At 28.9% G+C, this 24783-nt stretch overlaps 2 protein-coding genes across 8 annotated transcripts; one reads left to right on the top strand and one right to left on the bottom strand.

Annotated features, from left to right (window-relative positions):
- Positions 1-732: 732 nt before the first annotated feature.
- Positions 733-3150, top strand: LOC111312194 (GTP-binding nuclear protein Ran-3-like). The gene is made up of 8 exons (XM_022912248.2): positions 733-883; positions 1011-1080; positions 1333-1389; positions 1509-1626; positions 2008-2097; positions 2186-2365; positions 2457-2534; positions 2778-3150. Exons 1-8 carry the CDS (start codon positions 881-883, stop codon positions 2845-2847), a joined length of 666 nt encoding a protein of 221 aa, XP_022767983.1. The 5' UTR covers positions 733-880; the 3' UTR covers positions 2848-3150.
- Positions 3151-6436: 3286 nt separating this feature from the next.
- On the bottom strand, positions 6437-13357 carry SYN2 (Rad21/Rec8-like family protein). 7 transcript variants are annotated; one of them, XM_089763737.1, is made up of 13 exons: positions 12946-13349; positions 11826-12090; positions 11703-11740; positions 11578-11624; positions 11219-11268; positions 9906-11092; positions 9406-9517; positions 8633-8769; positions 8071-8561; positions 7511-7547; positions 7370-7391; positions 7126-7258; positions 6437-6871 (listed from the first exon to the last, which is right to left on the bottom strand). In XM_089763737.1, exons 1-13 carry the CDS (start codon positions 13067-13069, stop codon positions 6773-6775), a joined length of 2742 nt encoding a protein of 913 aa, XP_089619863.1. In that variant the 5' UTR covers positions 13070-13349; the 3' UTR covers positions 6437-6772. The 7 variants fall into 7 exon arrangements, with proteins under 7 accessions (XP_089619863.1, XP_089619872.1, XP_089619866.1 ...); XM_089763746.1 differs by having other exon boundaries at positions 8080-8561; XM_089763740.1 differs by having other exon boundaries at positions 9906-11089.
- Between the last annotated feature and the right edge of the window lie 11426 nt (positions 13358-24783).

Below are 24783 nucleotides of genomic sequence, written 5' to 3'. Positions count from 1 at the left end.
AACATAATTTAGGTGTGCTTGGACGGCATCATTTACAAGTTTGAAAGTGACTTAGGACAAACTTTACAACTCCAATTATTAAAACGAGTTAAATATGGTAAACATGTATAATATTATATTCAAATATATCATTGATCATTTAATTATAATTATATTTTTAATATAATTATTTAATTATTAAAATTTAAATAATTATTTTTTTATCATTTTATCATTAATCTTTAATAGTATTTAAGTAACTGTCAACTATCATATGATATTATTATTTTATTTGATGTGACACGTAAAATTATAAATAAAAAAAAATGAATTTTGTTGACGTAAACACGTGACATTTATCGAGTGATATGATATTATTAGGTTAACACACAAATTAACTACAAATTAACTATTGAACGAAGAAAATAAACTTATCCAAAATTTAATAATTAAATTAAAATTTTAATATTTGAAAGATCATTTCAAAAATATAATTATAATTAAATAACAATAATATAATTTAATATATTATATTTAAACCTCTATCCGACCAAAATACATTGGTACATTTGATCTACTCCCCCAACAGAAAAAAAAAAACGTAGCGGGGTATAATAGTAACTGGACCTTAGCGGAAAAAGGATCGGACGGTGAAGAAATTCTAGAAAGGAAGAGAAAAAAGTGGGAGTAATCAAATCCAACGGCAGAGAGAGTTGCGTCAAAATAAAGCAGGGCTTAAGAGTTGAAAACCTGAAAAGCCCTTCTACAAATCCTTTCTGCAGGCCGTTTCCCAAATCATTCTGTTTCAATTTCTCCTGTTCTCTCTCTGCTTTTGCCAAACAAACCCCAGATTCGTAGATTCTCTCTATTCTCTCGTTAACACTTTCGAGTTTAGTAATCAATGGTGAATATTCTTGCTCTATCTCTCGATTTTTATGTTTGTTTTGTTGCTTTGATATCTGAGTAATAATATAGGGCTTTTTGTTTTTCTTTAGATATTGATATTTGTTTTTGCTGTTTCGGTGGTTTAGGCTTTGCCGAACCAACAGACCGTTGATTATCCGAGCTTCAAGCTCGTCATCGTCGGCGATGGAGGCACTGGTAATTTCTTTTTTCTTTGCTTGTAGATTCAATCTTAAAAGTTTTTTTTTTTTGCTTTATCAGCTTTATTTTCATTATACTTTTTCGCTTCCAAAGTTTGTGAATTGGTGTTAGAAAAACATTTAAATATTTTTGTCACTACAGTAATATGTTTTCACCTTCAGCTTTTACTTAGTCATGAAAACTAAGTTATTTATTGATTAAGAGGACTCATTGTTTTGGAATTACTTGAACGTGCTGTGATGGGTGCAGGAAAGACCACATTCGTGAAGAGGCACCTGACTGGAGAGTTTGAAAAGAAATACGAGCGTAAGTGTTTCAACAACATTGTTACGGGGAAAGTTCTCTTTGATTTGTGAGCAGTTTGATTAACTGATTGGTTTGTTTTTCGCGTTTGCGTTAAGTGTTTTATGGTTTTGATTGTGCAGCAACTATTGGTGTGGAGGTTCACCCCTTGGACTTCTTCACTAACTGTGGAAAAATCCGTTTTTACTGTTGGGATACTGCTGGGCAGGAGAAGTTCGGTGGTCTCAGAGATGGTTACTAGTACGTGATGATGTTATTGTTCCCACCTGTATCTTTAACTTGTTGAATAATCCATTGAGTCTGAAGTAGTTGAAATCCTTTTGGTTATGCCCCACTGAGTTATATCATGATCGTGCACTTTGTTAGCTATTATCATCGATGTGTTCTGCTGATGATTATCTATTTAGTGTTATAATAATAGCATGGTAAAGAAATTTCTTTTAGTTAAGGTTCAAAGATTCTGTTTTCCTTACCCATTGGCTTATACCATTGCTTTTTAATGGCTTTTTGTTGATTAACCCAAAATGTTATACCTATCACCATTTTTCTTTATTATTTATGGCTATTATTATTGCTTTGTTGAGTGTTCTTTTTCTTACATTTTTATATTATGGGTTGCAGCATCCATGGGCAATGTGCCATAATTATGTTTGATGTTACTGCCCGCTTGACATACAAGAATGTTCCTACATGGCACCGCGATCTTTGCAGGTGTGTTAAAATTGACTGTCTTATCATTTATGGTTTTGTTTTGGTTCTGGTGTAACTGCTTTATGTAAATATGTTGTTGCAAATGCAGGGTATGTGAGAATATTCCTATTGTTCTGTGCGGTAACAAGGTTGATGTGAAGAATAGGCAGGTCAAGGCAAAGCAGGTCACATTCCACAGGAAGAAGAATCTGCAATATTATGAAATTTCTGCCAAGAGCAACTACAATTTCGAGAAGCCTTTCTTGTACCTTGCCAGGAAGCTTGCAGGGTAACAGTACATTGCCTTTCTTACACAATTAATATGTTTATGCCGATGCTTTGATTGATGCCTAACATTGATGATGCCTTGATGATTTTAGTGATCCTAATCTTCACTTTGTGGAGTCTCCTGCTCTTGCTCCTCCAGAAGTACACATCGACTTGGCTGCACAGCAACAGTAAGATTTCCTCAGAACTTATTTTGCGATAATCTTTTGACTCCCACTTTTCTACATGTTATCAGGGTTATGACCAATGAGCTGTGGTTTTGTATTCCCTGCAAGAAGGATTTTAAGCAGTCTAATTGGATAGATTCTTTCTTTTTCTTCCCTAAAATTCATTGGACCAATGAGATGATTCTAGTCACCCCCATTTACTTGATTGGATTTCTTGCCTTAACTGTGGCATCTTTTGGTTTGCAGGCATGAAGCTGAGCTTGTAGCCGCAGCCAGCCAGCCCCTTCCCGATGATGATGATGATGCATTTGAGTAGAAGGCTTTCACTGCCCTAGGGCCTTTCAACATTTTCTGCTGCTTTTTCATCTTCCCTTTGTTTCAATTTGATGTCATCTTCTTAAATTTTCAAATCATATGGCGGAGTTTGGTTATCAGAAGTGGGGGGGATCAATGTAGTTAGATTTATCGCATATATTTGTTATGGGGTATTTGATGGTGTTTTGTCGTTGTTGGTGCCATGTTGGTGTTTTGGGTTTTGCTTCGATTAAACCCTTTGTGCGCCAATTCTATTTGTTTTGAATTTGAACCAGTTAGTGAGAAGAATATTCGAATTCTCCTATGCGCTATCTTTGGGTGCTTGAAAAAAGATGTTTGGGTACTGGATGGTTTAGGGTGCTCGCAACGCATCCATGATAGGCTTGATTGAGCACTGCTGACCCTGGTCTGTATTCTGATGTAAGTCGGATTGAAAAAAAAATAACGTGTTGACTTGCCATAGCCCAACTGAGAAATGAAGCAGAAGCAGCTAACCATCAGACTACCTTCTCTTTGGAAGATGTTTGATTTCTTCGAGCTTTTATTCGTTTCTTCCTTTCAAACATCTTAGGTTTCAAATCTTATCGTATTGGTTTATGATGGTTGATCTGCTCTCATCCACTTCTAGACTAACATTTAATGAGGTTGCAATTTCTTGAACAATCACGAGTTATTTAGTGTTGAATCCGGAAAATTTTTCAGAGGCGTATAATTGGTTTTTGGAGTTTAATTCTTATCTAGTTAAACGAGCATTTGTTGTCGCGTTACTCAAAGTGTGAATGCCCTTTTATTAAATAATAATAATAAGAACAATAATAATAATAATAATAATAATAATAATAATAATAGTAAATTTTAAAATTTTGGTTGTATATTATAAATATTAAAAATTAATAAAATGTGTATTTAACATTTTAAATTGGTCTCCGAGTTCAAAATAAATAGCATTAACATGTTTATTAATTTCAAAGTTAATATAAAATTAAAACTCAAAAATCAAAGTCAACCAAGAATTGGCTTAAATAATATGCATGTTAGTCAGATTCCTAGATTTTAAAGGGTTTAAAAGGACTTGGTCACGTAATAAGACACATAGATGAGTTTAGCAGTTAATGATTAGGGGTGAAGGGTAGATCAGAAATTAAAAAAAAACTTCAAAAATAAAAAATAGAAGTAATTATATATTATAAAAAATTCTTGAATTAGAATTAAAATCGCACAAGCCCTTATTAATAATTTTATTATAATTAACTAAATTCTCAAATATTTATTTTTATCAACTAAATTCTTATTAGGTGAAAATTAATTAACCATAACGTTTGATTGTAATAAAATAATAAAGATTTGAATAATTATTTAAGTTTTATTAAAAGACTTTTATATACTTAAGCCCTAATTGTATATTGTAAAAATAATTAAAATTAATAAAATGAGTTTAACATATAAGTTTGTTTGATGGACATATATGTATCATATGTTAATTAACATAATTCAAACCCCGAAAAAATCAATTTAAATTTAAATTCATGTTTATTTATCAAATAAATTAATTTAATGGATTCTTACAATGGAAGTTCTTAATTATAAATTTGGTATATCTTATTAATATTTACAAGGAAAAATTAAACTGACAATTTAAAAATATAATGAATATAGAGATTTTTTTTTCAGTTCAAAACTTTTAATGAGAGTTTTTCAATGGAAGTGAATTTTTGTCTATAACTTGAATATATTGCATTAATGTTTAAAATAAAATAATAACTGGGTAATTTTAGAAATATAATGAGCATATATATATTTATTTTCGTATAGTCAAAAGTTTTTCCATATACGTATTCTTATGTATATATTATAAATATAGATTTTGTTGATATTAAAATATAAATATTGAGATTTTAAAAGTTATTATTTATAAAAAATATGAAAAATAAAAATAAAAAACACATAAATATTAATTTAATCAGCATAATAAATAGTAAAAATTATATTATGGATAAATAAAATTTTATTTATTAGAAGAGTATGAAAAATAGTAATAAATAGCTAAAAATATTAAATTTTAATTAAGACAAATGAAAATGAATGAAATCGAAGGGTTAAACAATAAATAGTAATTATTATGTATAAAAAATTATTAAATTATTGCGAGATATAGGATTTTTTACTCCATAATAACACCAAGAATCTATAGAGCATAAAATGTAAAAATTTTAAGTTTGAAAATAACAATTCACTTGCCATATATATTAAGTACGAAATATATGTTACTAAGATATTTTTTAAATTATAATTGTAAAATATAAGTTATTTTTTAATTAATAGTTGATTTAACAATACAGTCTTACATCATTTAATATTATAAAAAATATGTTTGTTTGAAATTGAAAAATTTTATATTAAAAGAATCTTAATTATAGAGCGAAAATTTTTTTTCAAACCAAATTAAAATAATAAATAACGTTCGTGATCTCCAAATTTTGGACTTAATTATATTTTGATTTTTAAATTTTAAAAAATTTTAATTAAGTCTTTGATTGCTTAAATTTGTATTAATATAGTCTCTCCATTACTTGTGCTGTTTAAATTGATGAAAAAATGCTCCTTTTTCATTGTGTCTTTGATAAGTGTACACTAGATTTAGGGTTAAAAAATAAACAATTTATTAAAAATGCATTCCATTTAGGATTTGATATTTTAAAGTTTGTTGAATTTAGGTTTAGAGAATAATTTTACTATCAATGATAGAACCCACATGTATCCTTAAAAGAAATTTACAAGCCCAATATCAACTTATTAAAGACGTGATAGAAAAAAAGTATTTTTCTTATCAATTTAAACGGTACAAATGACAGAGGGACTACATTAATATATTTTTAGAAATTTGAGAATTTAATTAGATTTTTTTTAATTCAAAGACCAAAATTAAATTAGATTTTTGAAAACCATAGATGCTATTTACTTGTTCAAACCATGATGAAAAATCAAAACAAGAATTCTTGCTGGGTCAATGCCTTCTAGCGGTGCACTGCATCGTAGTTGATAGAAATGAATAGCGTAAAAACATTCAAATTATAACATAATTTGGTTATCTTATTTGGTATTTTATACAATTGACTTCAGAATATGAGATATAAAACTTAATATGTTATTGATGTTTGTTGTTGTAGATGCTATTTGTATTAAAAGAAAGCTATAACTAATATTGAGTATTTCAATATAAAGATATATTGTTTATTGAAAAACATTTAAATCAATTAGAGAGATTAATTTACTCAGATACACTTATAACTTCAAAATCAATAAATCATGACCATTAAAGATAAAAAAAAAAATGACATCTGCATGCAATTTTTTTTTTTTTTGAAATAAATGAAAGAAAAAAGGCTTTAAAAAATTTATGTTAAAGAGATCAAAAGCCAAGGAGCATCTTCATTGAATTTAGAAGGATCATGGGAAATGAGAACATCAACAGAGATTCAAACCCTTCTGAAGTCAAAATAAGAATTGTCCAAGAAGCATGCCTGATATTTCATTCTATTTATTTACTTTCATAATGTCATTTACTGTATATATATGTATATATAATGTCATTTAATCATACAATTTGCCAATTTCTTTTTTATTCAAGTAACCAATACTTTCCTCACACCATCTCATGCTTTCAGGATGGTTAAAGTCACAGTTGATAAAACCTTCATTTAATCATCAAACTATAAACGATGTAAGATTATATCTAAATAACAAAAAGTACCTACATCCTGATTTCCTAGCTTGCATTCTTCTAATGAAAACAACTTTATCAGCCAAATTTGCTAAAATTTACAGCGGCACTACCACTATAACTCATTTAACATGGATTTGGATCAAAAAGACTGATTCTATTTACTGCAATTAGCAAATAGATCCTCTAGCAGTTTTACTTTTCATCAGTTCTGTAAGTTTGGTCCCAATGAGGAGTTCAGAACAAGAATGTCACCGAAAGCAGTGTCTTGCTTCACATCAACGAGTCCTTTAGTTTTCAACACCTGCAAATTTGCACATATACACCATTGTTAATTTTCACATCAAATGTACCTATGGCTATTTAGCTGTCAGTTTGAAGATTCCAAGTTCATAGGGTGTAACAGGGTTTGAACTTTGTGACTAATCCAAGCTGGGTAGATCTCATCTTAACAAGCCCTACTCAATGGCATTAACCAATCAAGCTACTGAACCCAACTTGAGTCAAATGACCACTGCTCAAAAAAATTGATTCTCAAGGTTGGGCATTGCAATATACCAGTATCTCATAAAAGAGCCTTGCACTTGCTTTCTTTGTTGTTCTTTCCAAAAGCTGTGATAACTTCACCTTTTCCTTCTCCCCTCTTTTCCTTTGATCTAGAAAGCTTTTCTGCAACTGCTTTGCCACCATTCTGTGTATCAAAGATTTAACTAATTGGGAGGAAAGTTTGCAAGTGATCATAAGGGACGATGTTAACTGTTCAAGTCAAAAGAGAGTGTAGTAAAGGCTGCATTTGTCTTACCTGGTTCTCATTGACCATCCATCTGCAATTCATGGCAACATTCAGGTAAGAATACCATATGTAACAAAAACATGCAATCTAAAATGAACCCACTGACCAAATCAAAGTTTAAATTAAAAGAACAATTTGAATAGCTCTTACCCTGTCCCTGGTTATCATCTTCATTTGAATGTATCTCCTGACCAAAATACTAATCAAGTAAATAACTAACAGATGATGCTTTAAATAAGGAAGACAACAAACGACTAACATGTGAATTGATAAAGTTACATGAACAGATAGAAGCTGATAAACCATCCAGCACAGAAAGACACCACTGATGTCTCATATATTTTGGTTTGGGTTCCAAAGTCCAACCTTATCATGCTTAGATGATCTAAAATCTACTTTGACAGATGTTGCATGTCAAATATCAGAACAGAATAGGTGGATGCAATACATTGTTAAGTTTGTAAGCTAATGCCTATGTTTTGTAACGTGCATCAATGTACAAGCCCTGCCAGATGCTTGTGTTAATTGTAATCATAATTTCACCTCGCCCACCAGATTAAGATCAAGGTCTTCATCTTTGCTCAGGGAAGGCTCTTTTTCTACAATTTCATTCAGAGAAGGATCTTTTTCTACTAATGCCTATGTTTTGTAACATGCATCAATCTATAAGCCGTGCCAGATGCTTATGTTAATTGTAATCATAACTTCACCTCACTCACTGGATTAAGATCGAAGTCTTCATCTTTGCCCAGGGAAGGCTCTTTTTCTACAATTTCATTCAGAGAAGACTCTTTCTGTATACTTTCACTAGGATCCATATTCGCTGATCCTACTTCATCTAAGTTATCACAATTGAGGTACTCAGGGCTCTCAAATGGTCTCAGTGATTTTGATTGCAGAACAGGTGTTTGTGGAGCAATTTCTACTTGTTCTCCCACAACAAGCGAAGGTGACTGCTGAGTAGGTGTTTGAGGAGCAATTCCTGCATGCTTTGAGGATGCATCAAGTGGAGGAGATCCTGAGAGGTTTAACTTATCTGGAGGATCCCTGATTTCAACGGTCCGTGGAGCAATTTCTGCTTGCACAAAGGATCCAACAACAGGAGGAGGTTCTAAAGTGTCTATCTTTTCTGAAGTTTTCATGATTGATTCCAGAAGTCTTAATCTCTTTCCACGGTAGAGAGATTTAAGCTCCGAGGTGCCTGCCAAGAACATGATTAGTAAAGAGACATAGCTAGAGTACGACCATGTAGAAATATGATAGGGCAATTACAGGGAACTGAAGGCTCTGAGAAACTCTGGGGAAGGTTGGAAATCCAACAAGTCTTCCTTCCAGCCAGAGCAGTACGATCACCTTTTCTCTGCTTAGACATCAAATCACTAGAATCTTTTATCCATTGCCTCATTATGCTGCAAATATTGAACATGCGATCTAATGAATTGTAAAGTTATCAGCTGTCCGCTTCAGTTATTTCTATCCCTTACTTTTTCCTTTACCAACATCCAATATCCAAAGTAAAAAGTTAAATTATATTATTTCCTGTAGAAAGGTGCCACAGCTATTAAATCCATTGCAAAAAGACAGCATGAGCTGGGCATGTTACAATCCCAAAAGAAAAAAAAAAAAGAACAAGCAAATTGAAATTAGATTATTCTAAGCTATAGCTGCATCAACCATAGTGGAGTGCATGAGGAGCCAAGTGAAAGTAAACTAATGTTTACCATAGAATTCCCTTTCGGCGTGGCCATGTTGCAGCAGTAGATGCACATCTAATATGTGGAAACACCATCAAATTACAGCATCTAGCGATGTAAGATCAAATGCCCAATTTAATACACAGCACAGCTCATGAGTTATTTCCAATTACATCATAAAATCCAATCCATGACTATTTTGCAAGGCAACAAATACAATTACTGTTGTCATGTTTTATAATCATGCTCAGCACCATGTATAAGTCTAGTCTACAGTTGATGCAGATTAAGAATCTAAAACTACTTGACTGAATATAGAAAGGGAGAAAATTTGTGGTAACCATAGCTTACCTATTAGGGAAAACTATTACGTCATCGAAGAAACATTTTCTTTTCCTGGTAAACCGAGCATGCTCCTTAGTGGCAGGTGTTGGGATAAGCATAAAATGTGGTGTAGTAGGTCCTGCTTAAACGAGACATTATGTATTGGACAAATCTTTTAAACATCAAATACAAAATTTATGACTTAAAAGGAAGTTTTTCAATTAATTCTACAAAGCATAGATTGAAAAAGGTCTATGTTACTTGGACTTGGAGGCAAGTATCGTCTAGTGTACATTCAACTTTTTCTAATTTTTTTCTCATCTTTGGAGGGAAGACCTCCATACCATGCCCATTTATTACATGGTTAATTCATAGAAAATGAAGAGTCAAAGCAACAAAGAAATAGATTGCAGATGTCAAATCAAAAAGGCAAGAATTATGTCAACTGTCCAACTCATCAAACAGAAATTTGAAAGGATGTATTCTGAAGGTGCTAGAAGAGATACCAGCTTAATGTTTCTTTATACCTGAAGCATCTTGCAACATGGACCGAGGAGTTGCATCCAATGTAACTGACAATGTATGGTCTTTTGCAGCAACCTGACACTTTCCATCCTTGGAAGTTGTCATTGCTGGAAAATTCAGTTGCTCTGCACCAGTTTGAATCTCTTCACCAAGTGGTTTAACAAGTGGGGAAGGTTCCTCAACGTTCATGGGAGAGAATCCTTGACCCAGAAGCTTCTCCATGCTTGCGCCCAAGTTGCTATCTTCCTCCATAACATGGTGCACTTCATTTTCTATTTGCAACCTATCCAGACCATTCATCATCTCTCTGTTAGTTTGTTCTTCACCAAAAGATTTGATCAGACTTGCAGATTTCTCCTCAATTTCAGCAATATGATTCAAATATTTTTCTTGAGAGAATTTATCATTATAATTCTCCCTGCTTGCTTCAGTTCCTATATGGTTTTCTGAGCCTGCAATGTCTGGAACCTCTACATTTGTTTTCAGGGTGCTTACATGATCCTCCTCCATAACCTGGTGCACTTCATTTTCTGATTGCAGCAGATCTGGACCCTTCATCTTTTCTCTATTAGCTTGATCTTCACCAAGAGACTTAACAGAGCTTAAAGGTTCCTCCTCAGCCTCACTATGAAGGTTCACCCCTTCTTTTGAAAAGAACCTACCATTCCATTTCTCCCTGCCTGCTTCTCTTTCCGTATGTTTTATTGAGCCTGCAATGTCTGGAACCTTTGCACTTGCTTCCAGGATGCTTAAATGATCTTCCTCCGTTGCCTGGTTCATTTCCTTGTCTGATTCTGATAGATCTGGACCCTTCGTCTTTTCCTTAATACTTTGATCTTCAGCAAGTGGCTTAGGAGAACCTAGAGGATCCTCCTTGGCCTCGCTACGAAGGTTCACACATTCTTCTGACGGGAATCTATTATTGTATTTCTCCCTGTTTGCTTCTCGGTCCATATGGTTCTCCAAACCTGCCATGTCAGGAACCTCTACATGCTCTCTGTCATTTTTATAAAAAATTTTAACAAGGTTTGGAGGTTCTTCCTCAACCCCACTAACTAATTTGAGATGAGAATCCTCTTCATGCAAGGACTTATCATATTGAAGTTTTTCCATGCTAGCTATCCAGTCACATATATCATGTGATGTTCTTGCTTCCATCTCAAAGTCTGTTGGGTGGCATGAAAGACTGCTGCAAAAAGAATATGTTTAAAAAAAACTTTTTCAAAAGTTTAAGCTTCTCTAAGAAAGACAAAAAAGAACATGTGTCAACATATAGAATTTCTGAGAACCTAACAATTGAGATTTGTGTGCATACTCTTCAGTTGAAGTGTAATCCATCAAGAAATCATCATCCAAGGCCGCAAACTGCTCAGAATGAAAGAGTAACTTGAGAAAATCAAAATTTTTTTTGGTAAGTGCCAAAATCAACAGTAAATCTTAGCATGAAAACCTCTATTGACAATCTGACAATCTTTAAAAACCATTCAAGTATCTATATCATATATTATAGGTTATTGATGTTCTGTACTGACAATCTTCCATAGTAAAATTGCCCCTCTGTAGATTTGAGAGCATCTTACAACAGGTTCTATGTGAAAGACTGATATAAACATGTTAAACTAAGTAGATTTTGATCAAATTACCATTTACATAATATGACCAGATGATACATACCCTGTCTAGAGAAGATTGCCTTATTCCAACTTTTTTCCAATTTACATCTGTTTCATCAATGTTGAGTTAATGAAAAAGCACAAATGCGATAAGGTAGAAAAAAAAAACTGAAGCAAAATCAATACCTTTAAGGGTTATCTCTTCACGAGGCACCACATTACCTCTAGAAAAAGGAACAACCATAATATTTACAACAAATAAAAATAACATGAAGTTTGTAATTAAACTAGATTATTAAATTAGCTTACCCACTAGTATCTTCAAGAATTTCCAGATCAAAAGCATCTAAGTCAAAGTTCACAGGTCGAGTAATAGAGAAACAAGTTGCACGGAGGGCCTCTTTCTTTGCTCTATTTTTTTCTCCAACCACAAATTCTTTTATCTTAATCAGCACCTCTTGGCAGTCATCAAAAAGATAATCAACCTTTTTGGAGTATATTCTGACAACACCAAGAAGGAGGTATGCTAATACTCTATAAGAGAAAATCTCCAGCTGATCTTGCAAAATATTATCTGCATGACAAAAAAAAAAAAAAATGACAACAAAATTCAGAAGTTTTTGTCTCAGCAAAGATAAGAAAGACGTGTAGTTTTGGCTTATTCTTGAATACACCAAATGAAATAAAATCTTGACAAAATGTCTTAACTGAGAAAAACAACTGAATTAAATTGCTAAATAAAAATGCATATTTAAAGACAGGAATTCAGCAAATTGTAAAAAATTCAAATGCTACCTAATTTTATCAGGCACATGTAATACCCGATAGCTTCTTATTATTTCAACTTGAAGCAAAATTCCTTAATCTATAGATAGGCTTAAAATAATTTTTAAAAATACCATAGGATTGAAAATTTGAAATGAAGCCCCAAGAAACTTGATCACAATAATATGTACTTTCAAACAAGAAACAACACGGTAAAGAAAAATAGAAAAAGAAAAAAAAAATCAGCAACAACTACAAGGGTTTACGATTATCTCAGACATTCGGGCACTAAACATATGAGAGGGGCAAAAGAAACAGAAAACAAAAGCACCCTTTGCAGCAATTTATCATGCAATTCCCATAGACCATCTACAATACTTTCCTTCTTTCACAATTCATTTATACAATTTTCATCTCAACACAAAAACCAGCACGTGTAAACCAAAAAAAAAAAAAACACAACAATAGCTTTTCTTTTACTTCTTATATAATCAAAAAATGAGAAATTTGAAACAGAACAAGAAGAATCTAAAATGGGCCTTAAAAATGTGCTCCCGTTGAAGTCTCAGTTTTCTTTGAAGTTTCATTTTTGGCACATAAGAAGCAAAGTTAAAAAGAAAAGAACAATGGGTATTTGAAAAGGTTAAGAAAAAAGGAGACTAACCAACAGAAGAGGATATATTAGTCTCAAAGATTTGAGCTGTCTTGAGGTTTTTGAAGAAATAAGCAGCAACCCATATGGCGCCTAAAGGCCCTTTCTTTGAAACAAGGCACTTTGAAAGACACATGGTTTGTTTTCTTTTGCTCTCTGGTTCTTCTTATCTTCTTTATTTTGGGTTTTGATTTGTATAAACAAAAATAAAGAGATTTGGAAGCTTGGAGAACTCTACACTCTGCAGAAGAAGAAGACGAAAAGAGCAGAGCAAAGGGCATTCAAGTAGAGAACGGTCGAGTTACGTACCTCGCAAGTAGAGGTGGCAATTGGGTTGGTTCATACGGGTTCGGATAGGGGTTTTTTTTTTTGGACTATTTTGCATTTGGATTATTTTCGTTAGAAAATTTTGGCTGTGAATAATTTTGGTTTTAGATGTTTTTAGGTTTGGAGAGTTCAGATTAATTAAATTATTTTTTGGTTCTATAAAAGACGTAATTATTTTAGCATCTTTTCAATGTTGATAGAATTTAAATTTAGTTAATATTTATTTATTTATTATTATTTTTTGAACTTAGATCATGCTCAACTTTTTTTAAATTCAAAATTTTAACTTTTTTTTATTAAATCAAATTTTAACGGCTTCATATTCACATTCTTTTCAATAAATTTTCAAATTCAAATTCATTTTGTCACCTCAACTTTTTAGCCTCTCATTTAAAACTTATTTTACGAGTTTTATAATTTATTTAGATAAATTATGAAATTAATTTTAGTGAATTTGAAAATAACAATGACAACGAGATTAAAAATTATAAAAGTAAGATTGATACAAAAATAATAAAATTAAAATCAATGATAAAATATATATGTTTTGATATAAATATAATGTAATAATAGTGAGATAAAATGTAACAAAAAATATTATTAAAGATATTAGATTAAAATTGATGTACGATGAATTATATGTATATATTATATTTATAAAATTAACAAATAATTGAAAAATTAATAAAATTATTTTTATATCAAATAATTATTAATTAATTTATTAAATAGTTATACAAATTAATTTTAAGACTTTAAATTAGAACAAAAAAGAATAAAATAACAAAAGAAAGAAAATCAAATAAACAATGAAAAATGCAAAACCAGAGTCCACAAGTGCAAACACAGATTCGTCGTCCATGTATCGTAAGGACATAAAAGAAAAAAAAAATTTGGATAAGATAAGAAAAAAAAGTGCGGTGAAAACTTAAATTTCCAGTGGAAGGTCAGGACCAATACAATTACACCTCACTACAGGTAACTGCTCATCTAAATGGGGTCTTAAGGGGTAGAAAGTGTCACACAAATTCTTTGTTTTGTTTTGTTTTTGTACTTTGAACGCTGTGCTTGACAGTTTTAGTTGCATTGCCCCTTATTCGACTCTTTTTGCAGTTAAAAAAAGTTTTAATTTATAAATTTTTGGAAGTATGCAATTTATTTTTCTTTAGAAATGTAATTTAAAATTTTAAGTCTTGTGCAATTTTTACTAATCACTTTTTTCCTGCAATTTCAAACATTATATATTGCAACCGAAAAAGTATTAAATCTCATAAAATGGTGATATTTTAATTAATTTTAAATCTCATAAGATTTGAACAGAATGATGACATCAACTGTTAAGAAAGCGCTATAGTGTACATATCTTATAAATATAGAAATACAGTAATTGTTATTTAAATATTAATAAATGTTATATGCTATCAATTAATTTCATTAATGAGTAAAATAAAAGTAGTATGATCTTTAAGAATAATAGTAAGTGAGGTAATCATGCTACTTACTAATATTTACTTTAAAAGATCAGATTACTTTTTTTTTTTTTTTTTTGCTCAATATTTTATCATATGATTGATTGATAATGTATCAATGTATCAAATATTAATTTTTAATATTATGTCAAATGGCGAAATCAAAGATGGTGAGTTATGTATAATTCACTTTTTTATGGAAATAAAATTTTTTATAACTGATATATAACTACCTTCAATATTAGTTAAGAGTCCATATTTCAACCAATGCTTTTATGTTATGTTCAAAATTTTTTTCTTAAATTCATAAGTTAATCTATTAGAGATTTAGGCTGCCTTTGGAATTGGACGGGCGTCCGACATAATGAGATCAGGCACTTTTTAGTGCAATGGGATTGACCTTTGGTGTTCGGCATAAAAAAATAGTGCATTTGCACCCAAATTTGCTAAAATTTCCATCGGAGGGAGAGGGGTGCGGTGGTTCACTGGATCCCAAATTGGATAATTATGTCTTCATGTATTAATTTTTAGTATAATATTTATTAATTTATGTTTAATTTTATCCTCATGTATTGATATTTTCTATTGAATAATTTTTTCATTCATTAAAGCTATCAAATAAAATATAATGTAAATAAAAAATAATTTATTAATATAATACCCTTTAGGTCGATATTTTTTATTGCAAATATATTATTATTAATTTTTAATAAAATTATTAATTTATAAAAAATAATTACAATAAATTTTAATTAATTATTAATTTATAAATGTTAAAAATACACTAAATTTTTATTATATACAAATTTTAATTTAACGTCTTTAATATGCATTTTTTATTCTCCCGGCACTTCATTTTATCACCATCGCTATGTTTGCTTTTAAACACATTTTATTGCTGATTTTAATCTTATTACTACAATACTCAATTTCATCATTATAATAACTAATCCCACTACTACTAATATTTTTAATTACCATAATCAATCTCATTGTCCATTTAAATGAATCTTACTCAAACTCAATTCTCTAGTTCTTTTTATAAACCTAATTTCCATTTCATTCAAATCAATTTTGAGAATAAACTTTATCTATGATCTCTAATATTTTCTTTTGATTTCACTTTAATTTTTAATTTTTGAATTATTTCATTTAAATTTTAACCTTTTAAAATTGGTTCTATTTTGATCTTTTTGTTATCGAATTTTGTTAAAACTGATGTAATAGATAGTATTTCAGTTGCAATTTTTTTATTACAACTATACAATAGTTCAATCACAACAAAAAAATACGTAAGAATCCATCACTTATAAATGTAAGTTTTATACTAGATCTTATACAATTTAAAATTGTGCTTGGTTAATTGTAATACAAAAATTGTACATTATATACTTTCAATTTAATATCCTTATTTTAGCTTCTGTGTGACATAGATTTCCTTAACATGCTATGTGCACATTTTCTTTAATTATTAATGAAAAATGCGAAGAAAGAATCAAAATTAAATTACTTTAAAAAGTTAATTAATCAAATGGAGTAATTTAGAAATTAGGGATTGAAGTGGAATCATTATAGAGAGTATGGATAGAATTAACCTCAATTTTGAGTTAAATTTAATGTAATTAAATGGGATTTGAGAATGAAAGCTTAAATTGATTTACCACAAATCTCATATTGAAATTATTTTCACACAAATCAATATAATTATTAATTATTTTTTATTAATTCTAGATGATTCATTTAGGGTTTCTAAGAGTTGATGTTTAATATAGCACATGTTCATTATATGTTTATATTCACCCACTTTGATTTATCAAACCTCTATATTAAGGGATTGCAATCATCAATATACTCATATATAAAAAGTATCCCTTAAGGGATCTAGGATTGTCATGTGTACTTTTTTTTTTTGGATTTTTTTACAGTTGATTGGCATTTCAATAAGACCAAGTGGAATGTTTTACTGTGACCAAAAAGCATAAACTTCTTTGATTGATCACAGGTGTTTTCTTTTGTTGTTTTATGTTTGATAGGTGTGTTTTAACTCTAATTTTGAAGCTTCTTTTTGGGGTTTTCATTGCTGCTTTAGAGAGTGAAACTTTGGCATCAAAAAGAGCCTTTTTGGTCTGTATTTGTTGGTTTTTTTTTTTTTTTCATATTTTTTCAGGCATTTTTTGGTAAAATCTATGGTTATTTTTCATTGTTTAATTGAATGTGGGCTTTATTATTATTATTTTTTTTTGGGTTTTGTTGGGATGATTTTGCTATTACACATATTTTTTTTGTTTAATGGAATTGGATTGTCAAATGGGGCTTAGGTTTTGTGTTTTTGAGATTTGCATATTGTTATGAATGTTTTTTTCTTTAAAAAATTTTTTTTGCACTTTCTGATGTTGGATGAAAATTAGATTTTTTTTTATAGAAACATAGTTTGCATGTTCTGTGTTTTTTTTTAGGAGTATTTTGTTTTGCATGTTGTTTAAATAAAGTTTTGATTTTGTTTTTGATTGGTTTTTTTTTCTTTTTTGTTTTAGGGTTTCTTGAAGCTCTTTGGATATCAAAATTTTAAATTAGTATGAATTGTATTATGTGTTATTTTTCTTTATATATTATGTATTTTGGTTTGTTAGGTTGTACGTGTTGTTTATTTTTTGACATTTTATATTTGATTTCTACCTATCAAGTGATTCGTCTGAAGTTGAGATTATTATTATTCTTATTATTATTATTGAGTTTTATGTTGTGCTATATTTGATTGTCTATATTTGACTGCTTTTGAGACGTTTGTAAATATCATTTTTTTTCATGTAATAATTATATAAATAAACTTAGATTATATAATAGAAAATGATACTAAATACAAGCATTTGCAAGGTAAAAAGAAGTATGAAACCAAACAAGTAAGTGATTGGATGAATAAGCAGGAAGGAGATTAAGGAGTCAAAGATAAATGTGAAAAAAAAAAAAATCTCACATTTGTAGTTGAAAAATTAGAAGGTCCCTCATTTCTAGTTTCTTGACTAACAGCAACTTTTTGAAACTCAATATGTAGCTTTAGAGCCTAAGAAAACAAACAAAATTGTTTATTAATATCCGTCATCACATATCAAATAAACAAGATACATTTTAATTAAAAACTTAACCAATGCACATAATGTAGTATCACAAATCAAAAAGAAGCTAACTATTAATTAATAGGCTTAAAATGATGTGGAAGGAAAGTAGTTTTTTTTTCATGTAATGTTGAAGACCATGATAGGTGTATTTGAAGTTTTAAGTTGTTTTATTGTTTATATGCTAGATGTGTATACTTATTTTGATTTAGTTTGTAACATATAAGATTTCTCAAAAGTCTTTGTTTCTTTTGTATGTATAGAGCGTTTTTTGCATATAAGATTTACATTTAGTTAGCTACTAGATATTTTGAAATTAATGAAGTAGAAGAATTTGAGTGCAATGGTTAAAGAATGTTACTTACGAATTATTGGAATATATATATATATATAACTACAATTGAAATTATTTTTTTATTGTGATTTTTTAAAAATTGCAAGTGACTACTAATTGAAGGATTAAAAGACAAATAAATTAAAAAAAAAAGATAATTCTTGTTTTTTGTTAGTAAGGTTATTTGTGTTTTCTTTTTAGACAACAAAATCTCAATAGCTTTCATAGTTAGAAAATAGAAGCTTGGGATAGAAATATTTGTATTTATTTTTTTCTTTGCTTATTTTGTTTTAGATTTTAGATAGTAATATTTAGCTCTACTAGTTAGATGATAGGAGCTTGGGATAGAATATTTGTATGTATTTTTTTCTTTGCTTATATTATTTTAAATTTTATATAGAAGTATTTAACAACAAGTTTATTTTAATTTTATTCTATCATGTTGTATTATTAGAAGTTATCTACAGGTTGTGAGGTTTTCATTCATTTAGGTAAGATTAAAAATAGGTAGAAGAATGATGAAGTTGAGTGTTAGGAATAGCTTTATGAATTTGTAGGTTTGTAAGTTTTATTAATTTGTAGGTTACATTCAACTTTTTCATATAGTATCACAAAAAAATTAATCTTTTTTTGTGATGTAAGTTCTACATTGAATAAAGAAGTTAAATTTTATGAATAGCTTTATGAATTTTAAGTTCCTTTTAAGAGCTATTTAGAGCATAATTAGGGAGTACGAAGATTATTAATAGCTTGACTAGTAAGTTTTAGGTTTACCAAATTCTTTTTATATTATGAGGAGTGTGTATAGAAAAATTTATATGATTGGATTTTAATTAAAATTAAAAGTTTAATTATTGTAAGTTTTTTTTACATAAATTATAGTTAAATTATAATGTTGACCAATAATTCTATCTATTTGTGCATGTATAGGTGAAAGTTGTTAAAATAGCTTACTGCTTTTATTGCTATTTGCAATTATATAGTTAATTTGTTATTTGATTTGTTTTTATTGTTTTAAATTATGAGATATTATTTTTTTGCAATGCAGTTGCGGGTGTTAGGTAATTTGCATGTGAGATAAATTTTAGATTGAGATTTTGGTTTTCGTATTGTTATTTTTTTTCTTTTGTGTTTGTTTGCTTTTTTTTTTGTGTGTGATTTTTTTATTTGGTTTATTTGTGTTTCAAGTTTTCTTTATGTGTATTGTTTGACTAAGAATATAGTATAATATTATGTTTTTTCAATTTTGGGTTTTATTATTTTTTATTGTTTATAGTTTTGTTAGTGGAGGATGTTTTGTGTGTATATTAGTTATAGACTATATGTGTTAAGTTACTATATTTAGTGATGGATTTTATTAGTAGAGGAAGGGAGAATAAAACTAGAAGATTTGCAAAGTGGCAATTTGCAAGATTAAGAAAACAACAAACTATTCATATATGTAATTTTTCTTTGTTTAGCATTGATGGATCTGAACATGGTAGACATTTTTTTGAGGTTAGAACAAGAAGATGTTTAGGTTTAGTTGGTAATTTAATGAAATCTATCGGTGATCGAAGGGAGCTTGATGATATTAGTTTCAAAAATAGTAATGAAGATGGAGATTGAACATTTATTAAAGATGTTAGGAGAAGATGCTTAGTTTTAGATTGTGGTTTAACGCGTTCCGTTAGTCATGTGTTTAAACATGATCCGGTTCTTAATAATGAAAGAAGTGGATATCAACCTCATATATTATTGCATTACTCTGTTGGTGCTAATAGGGAATTATAGACCATTAAAGTTAAACTATGCAAGTCTGTTGTTGCAAAAGATTCAATTATTCATATATCAAAGAAAATAAAGCTTGGATTGGATTTAGATTTTTCTACAAGTTCTTCTAGATGTGCTCGAAATTTAGATTTGGCTTTAGCAGATTTTGTTGGTAAAGTTTGTTTAATATATTGATCTTTATATACATATATTTATTTATTTATTTTATTAAAGTTTGACTTATATATTTTTTTTTCTTGATTTGATATGTTTAGATGATTGTAATTTTATGGCATTTTCTTTAGGGTAAGAAGACCAATTAAATGTCTTTAATGGATAGATAAGGCAAATCAATCATTTAAGTAAGTTTTATTACATTTTGTGTATTTTATTCATTTGTAGTTTAATTGTTATTTTTTTCATTCGTTTGATATTCAAATATTTCTTTTTCTTTTTTTTGAATGAACATGTTTTAAACCTTTTAATTTTGGTGGTCCCAAGTGTGTTTGTCCATTTTATGATGCTATCATGTGGTACGAAGAAAAGATTGATATCTCAAAATAAATATGAAATCTTACATTTACATTTTGTTGTCAAGAAGGGATTGTTTAACTACCTTTTTTTAAAAATATTTCGTAATATGATCAATTACTTAGTTATAATGGATGGCGTAGAAGTGCAGATTTTAGATAAAATATTAGAGTATATAATTCTATATTTCAATTTACCTCAACAGGAGGTAAGGCTGACAGTAGTGTCAATAACAGAGTAGGGCCTTATATTCTTAAGATTTTTGGATAGAATCATTATAGAGTTAGGTCTTTGCTTCTCTTCTTGGTTAAAATCTAAAGTTTGCTTAAATGTACATATATGATACTGATAATGGGATTTCAAATAGGATGTCTGTCTTTTGGAAATGTGATGAGGTTCCAAAAGTTGATCTAACTATTGTGGATGGTTTGATTACAATACTTGATGCAAACAATGAAATTGTTAAACTTTTTAGATTAGCTAAAGATAGGTTTAATGATTTTAATTATATTCTTATGTGGTTAAGGTTGATTGTTGCAAGGGAAGAGAGGATAGAACTTATATTCCTCCAAATGGTAATGAAGTTGTTGCATTGATAGTTGAAGATATAGGTGAGTATAATAGGCATCAAGATATAATTGTTGATCATAGATCTGATGATTTGAAGAGCATTAGTGATCTCTATCTTTCTTTTATGGCTTTGCAGTATCTTATGTTATTTCTTTATAGTGAGAATGGTTGTCATGTTGGTGTTAAGTATATTAAATCTGTAAAAAAAAGAGAGAGGCAGATGAAAGAACTTGACAATGCATTAGTATTATACATTTATTCTTTAGAACAGAATGAATTTTGGTGATACTTTGTTACGAGATGGTTGATTGCTCCAACAATTTGTTGTCGATGCTTATACGAGTGTTAAGGAAATATGATTGTAGTTTATAAAAGATAATTAGAAAACCATTAGCTTTGAAATGTATAAAGATGTTAGGGTTCAGTTGTGAGAGGTGAGCTTCATAGTAACTCTATTGGTAAAAAGGTCATATTACCACCAAGTTTTACAGTTGATCTTTGATATTTATTTCAGAACTATCAAGATACCATGGTAATTTATAGATTCTATGGTTATCTTGATTTGTTCATAATATTTACATGTAATACTCGATGGCCAGAAATCCAAAAAACATTGACTTTTATTCCAGGACAATGACTTAATGATCATCTTGACATTGTGTTGCATGTTTTCAAGATTAAGTTATGTTATTTTATGGACGATTTAACCAAGAGAAATCATTTTGGTTGCATTACTACAAGTTGGTTTTTTTTTTTTTTTAATTGTTATTAAAATTGTGATGTGTTTTCATTTTGTTGGAAGAATAATTTGTTGATTTTTTTATATATAAATGTTTCATGCAATTACTTATACAATTGAGTTCCAAAAGCATAGGCTACCTTATATTCATATTCTTTTATAGTTATATCTTGATGCCAAATGTTCTATTGCTATTGAACTTGATAGGATTATATATGCTAATATTCTTGATAAAAGATTGGACCCTATTGGATACAATACTCTTATGAATTTTATGATTCATGGTTCATGTGATTCTACATCTCCTCAAGTGTCATGCATTTTAAAGGTTGATGTTCAAAGGTTTTTTCTAAAAGTTTCAATTAAACACTATAATTAATGAAGATGAATTTTCATTGTATAGAAGGAGAAAAACAATAGTGCAAGAAAATATTGTCATTAAGAATGAAATTAAATTAGATAATTTTTTTTGGTGTTTCTCATAGTGTGGATTTGATTTTGTAGTAAAATCAAAGCTATCAAATATTTGTTTAAATACATAAACAAAAAACCTAATATATCAAGGGCTATTTTTGAAAGTGTTTAACTATCTGAAAATGAAGTTAATTATGAATGCCCTAATAAAATTGATGAAGTCAAAACTTACCTTAATTGTAGATATCTATAAGCTTATAAAGCATGTTGGGAATTTTTGCCTTTGGAATACATCATAGAGAGCTAGCTTTTCAAAGATTGCTTGTACATCTACCTAATGAATAATATTTATATTTCAACAATAAAGAAGATTTGTCTTCCGTTATTAGAAGGCTTCATGTTCAAAAAAACAATGTTGACTTAAAGAATGTATTCTAATCAAGTGCATAAAGAAGCTAGGCTTTTGTTGTACGTTGATTTTCCTATAAAATAGGTTTGGAATACTAAAATCAAAGAATGGCAGCCTAGAAAACAAGGAAAATCCATAGTAGAATTATGAATTTATAGGATGCAAATTTATGAATTTATAGATTATCAATTGATGAAAACAAAGGTGAAATATTTTTTGTTTATGTTAATAGAGGAACAAGAAAGACATATTCTTGCTTGATTAATAAAAAAAACTAGTTTGATTTTTTAAGATGAAGCTCCTATGGTTCATAGACTTTGGATAAGTTATTAAAGGATATACTTATAGAAGATGTTTCTATTCATATAGAAAAATCATTTAAAGGTAAAATAATTGTTTTAGATGGAGATTCTAGGCAAGTATTACTTGTTGTTCAAATAGGATCAAAGATAGATATTTTGAATGCTTCAGTAAATCAATCCAAGCTTTGGCATAATTGTAAGATATTTCATTTAAGAACAAATATGAGATTACATAGACAAAATCTAAATTAAGCAATATAGAATGAGATTACATAGTTTGCTTAATAGTTGTTGAACATTGGTGATGGCAAAATCAAATCTATAGTGCCTGAAAGTGAAGAAGCAACAAATTGCATAAAAATTTCTTAAGATTTATTGGTCCATTTTGTTGACAACCCAAGAATAGTATAGTTTCTGTAGTATACTCTAACTTTTGGGATAATTTTTTTGAATGTTGCTATCTTAAACAAAGAGCAATTATTACTCCATAAAATGAAAGTGTTGATTCAATTAATTCTTATGTTCTTGATTTAGTTTCAGGTGAAACAAAAATATATTTAAGCAATGATTACATTTCAAAGGATTCAAAATATGTTGGTGATCAAGATTTGTTTTATCTCATTGAATTTTTGACCTTTCTAAATTTTTCTAGTATTCTTAGCCATCAATTATCTTCAAAGATTGGTGTTGTTATTATGCTTTAGAAAAATATAAACCAATATTCAGGTTGATGCAATGGTATTTGACTTTTTGTGACAAAATTAGCTTCGAATGTCATTGAGGGTATAATATTATTAAAAACTCATGCTAGTGATAAAGTTTTTATTCCTAGAATTATTTGGATTGTTAAACATTAGAAATGGCCTTTTGTTTTGAATAGAAAACAATTTCCTATGAGATTATGTTATGGAATGATCATTAATAAAAGTCAAGGACAAACATTAGATATTGTTGGTCTTTAATTACCTAAACCTGTTTTTACAATGTTTAAATGTATGTAGCTCTTTGAAGAGCAATATCTAGAAAATTTTTGAAAAATTTGATTCATGATGAACATGGAATATAAAACGATGAAACAAAAAATATTGTTTTCAAGGAAGTTTTTAATAATTTAAATTTAAGTCAGTAATTGTTTTTTTAATTTATTTTTTTCTTGACATCTTATTTTATTTGCTTTGTGATTCTATAATTGATATTTTGTTTTTCCATTTCTTTTTTTATTTGTTCTGTGTGAAATCCTATGCTTTATTTTAATTAGTCTTATTTTTGCATTTAGGTTTTGTAATATAAACTATCAATTTTTTTATGACCTTGACCATGCTATTTCATTTAGTTTATAAGTTTATAATTGATGCTTTCTTTCTTGGTTTCTTTTTTGTTTTTGCAATGTAAAATACTAAATTTTAGTTCAACTATTTTCCATTTTGCATTCAAGTTTTGTAAGATGAGTTATCAATTTTTCAATAAACTTGATCTTTCTAAACCTTTAAAAGGTGTTAAATTAAGAATATCTAAACTTTGAAAAAATGTTAATCTTGTTGAACCAAATAACATTTTTAGCCTTGAATTCATAGGAACAGATGCTTAGCTTAGTACAATGTTAAGAAAACATTGTTTTCTATTACAATTATAGTTATTGTAGCATAAATAAATATCTTTCATTATATTTAATTTAATATTTTTTGTAGAGAAATGCAATGCACTTCTACATAAGAGAATTTAATGCACTTTTGTTTGAAACAATGTTGAAGGAAGTTTCTTTATATTCAATAACATGATTTTAGCTAATAAACTATAAGCACACAATTATAATGCTGCTCCTAGCTTATTTAATATTTGTCTAATGAAAGCAAGCCAAGTTGAAAAAATATAACAGGATGTGACTCCATA

The sequence above is a fragment of the Durio zibethinus genome, chromosome 1 (assembly GCF_047325235.1).
Source record: "Durio zibethinus cultivar Kanyao isolate XHJ-2024 chromosome 1, ASM4732523v1, whole genome shotgun sequence".
Lineage (NCBI taxonomy): Eukaryota > Viridiplantae > Streptophyta > Magnoliopsida > Malvales > Malvaceae > Durio > Durio zibethinus.
This window is presented reverse-complemented; position numbering and strand designations above follow the sequence as displayed.

Excerpts from the sequence above, each read along its gene's own strand:
- SYN2 (XM_089763737.1), bottom strand. The coding sequence starts at position 13,069 with ATGTGTCTTTCAAAGTGCCTTGTTTCAAAGAAAGGGCCTTTAGGCGCC. Across the intron at positions 11,625-11,702 it reads TGAAGAGATAACCCTTAAAG|ATGTAAATTGGAAAAAAGTT; the intron begins GTATTGATTTTG and ends TTGATGAAACAG. Across the intron at positions 11,093-11,218 it reads GATTACACTTCAACTGAAGA|CAGTCTTTCATGCCACCCAA; the intron begins GTATGCACACAA and ends TTCTTTTTGCAG.
- LOC111312194 (XM_022912248.2), top strand. Across the intron at positions 1,081-1,332 it reads CGTCGGCGATGGAGGCACTG|GAAAGACCACATTCGTGAAG; the intron begins GTAATTTCTTTT and ends TGATGGGTGCAG. Across the intron at positions 2,098-2,185 it reads TGGCACCGCGATCTTTGCAG|GGTATGTGAGAATATTCCTA; the intron begins GTGTGTTAAAAT and ends TTGCAAATGCAG.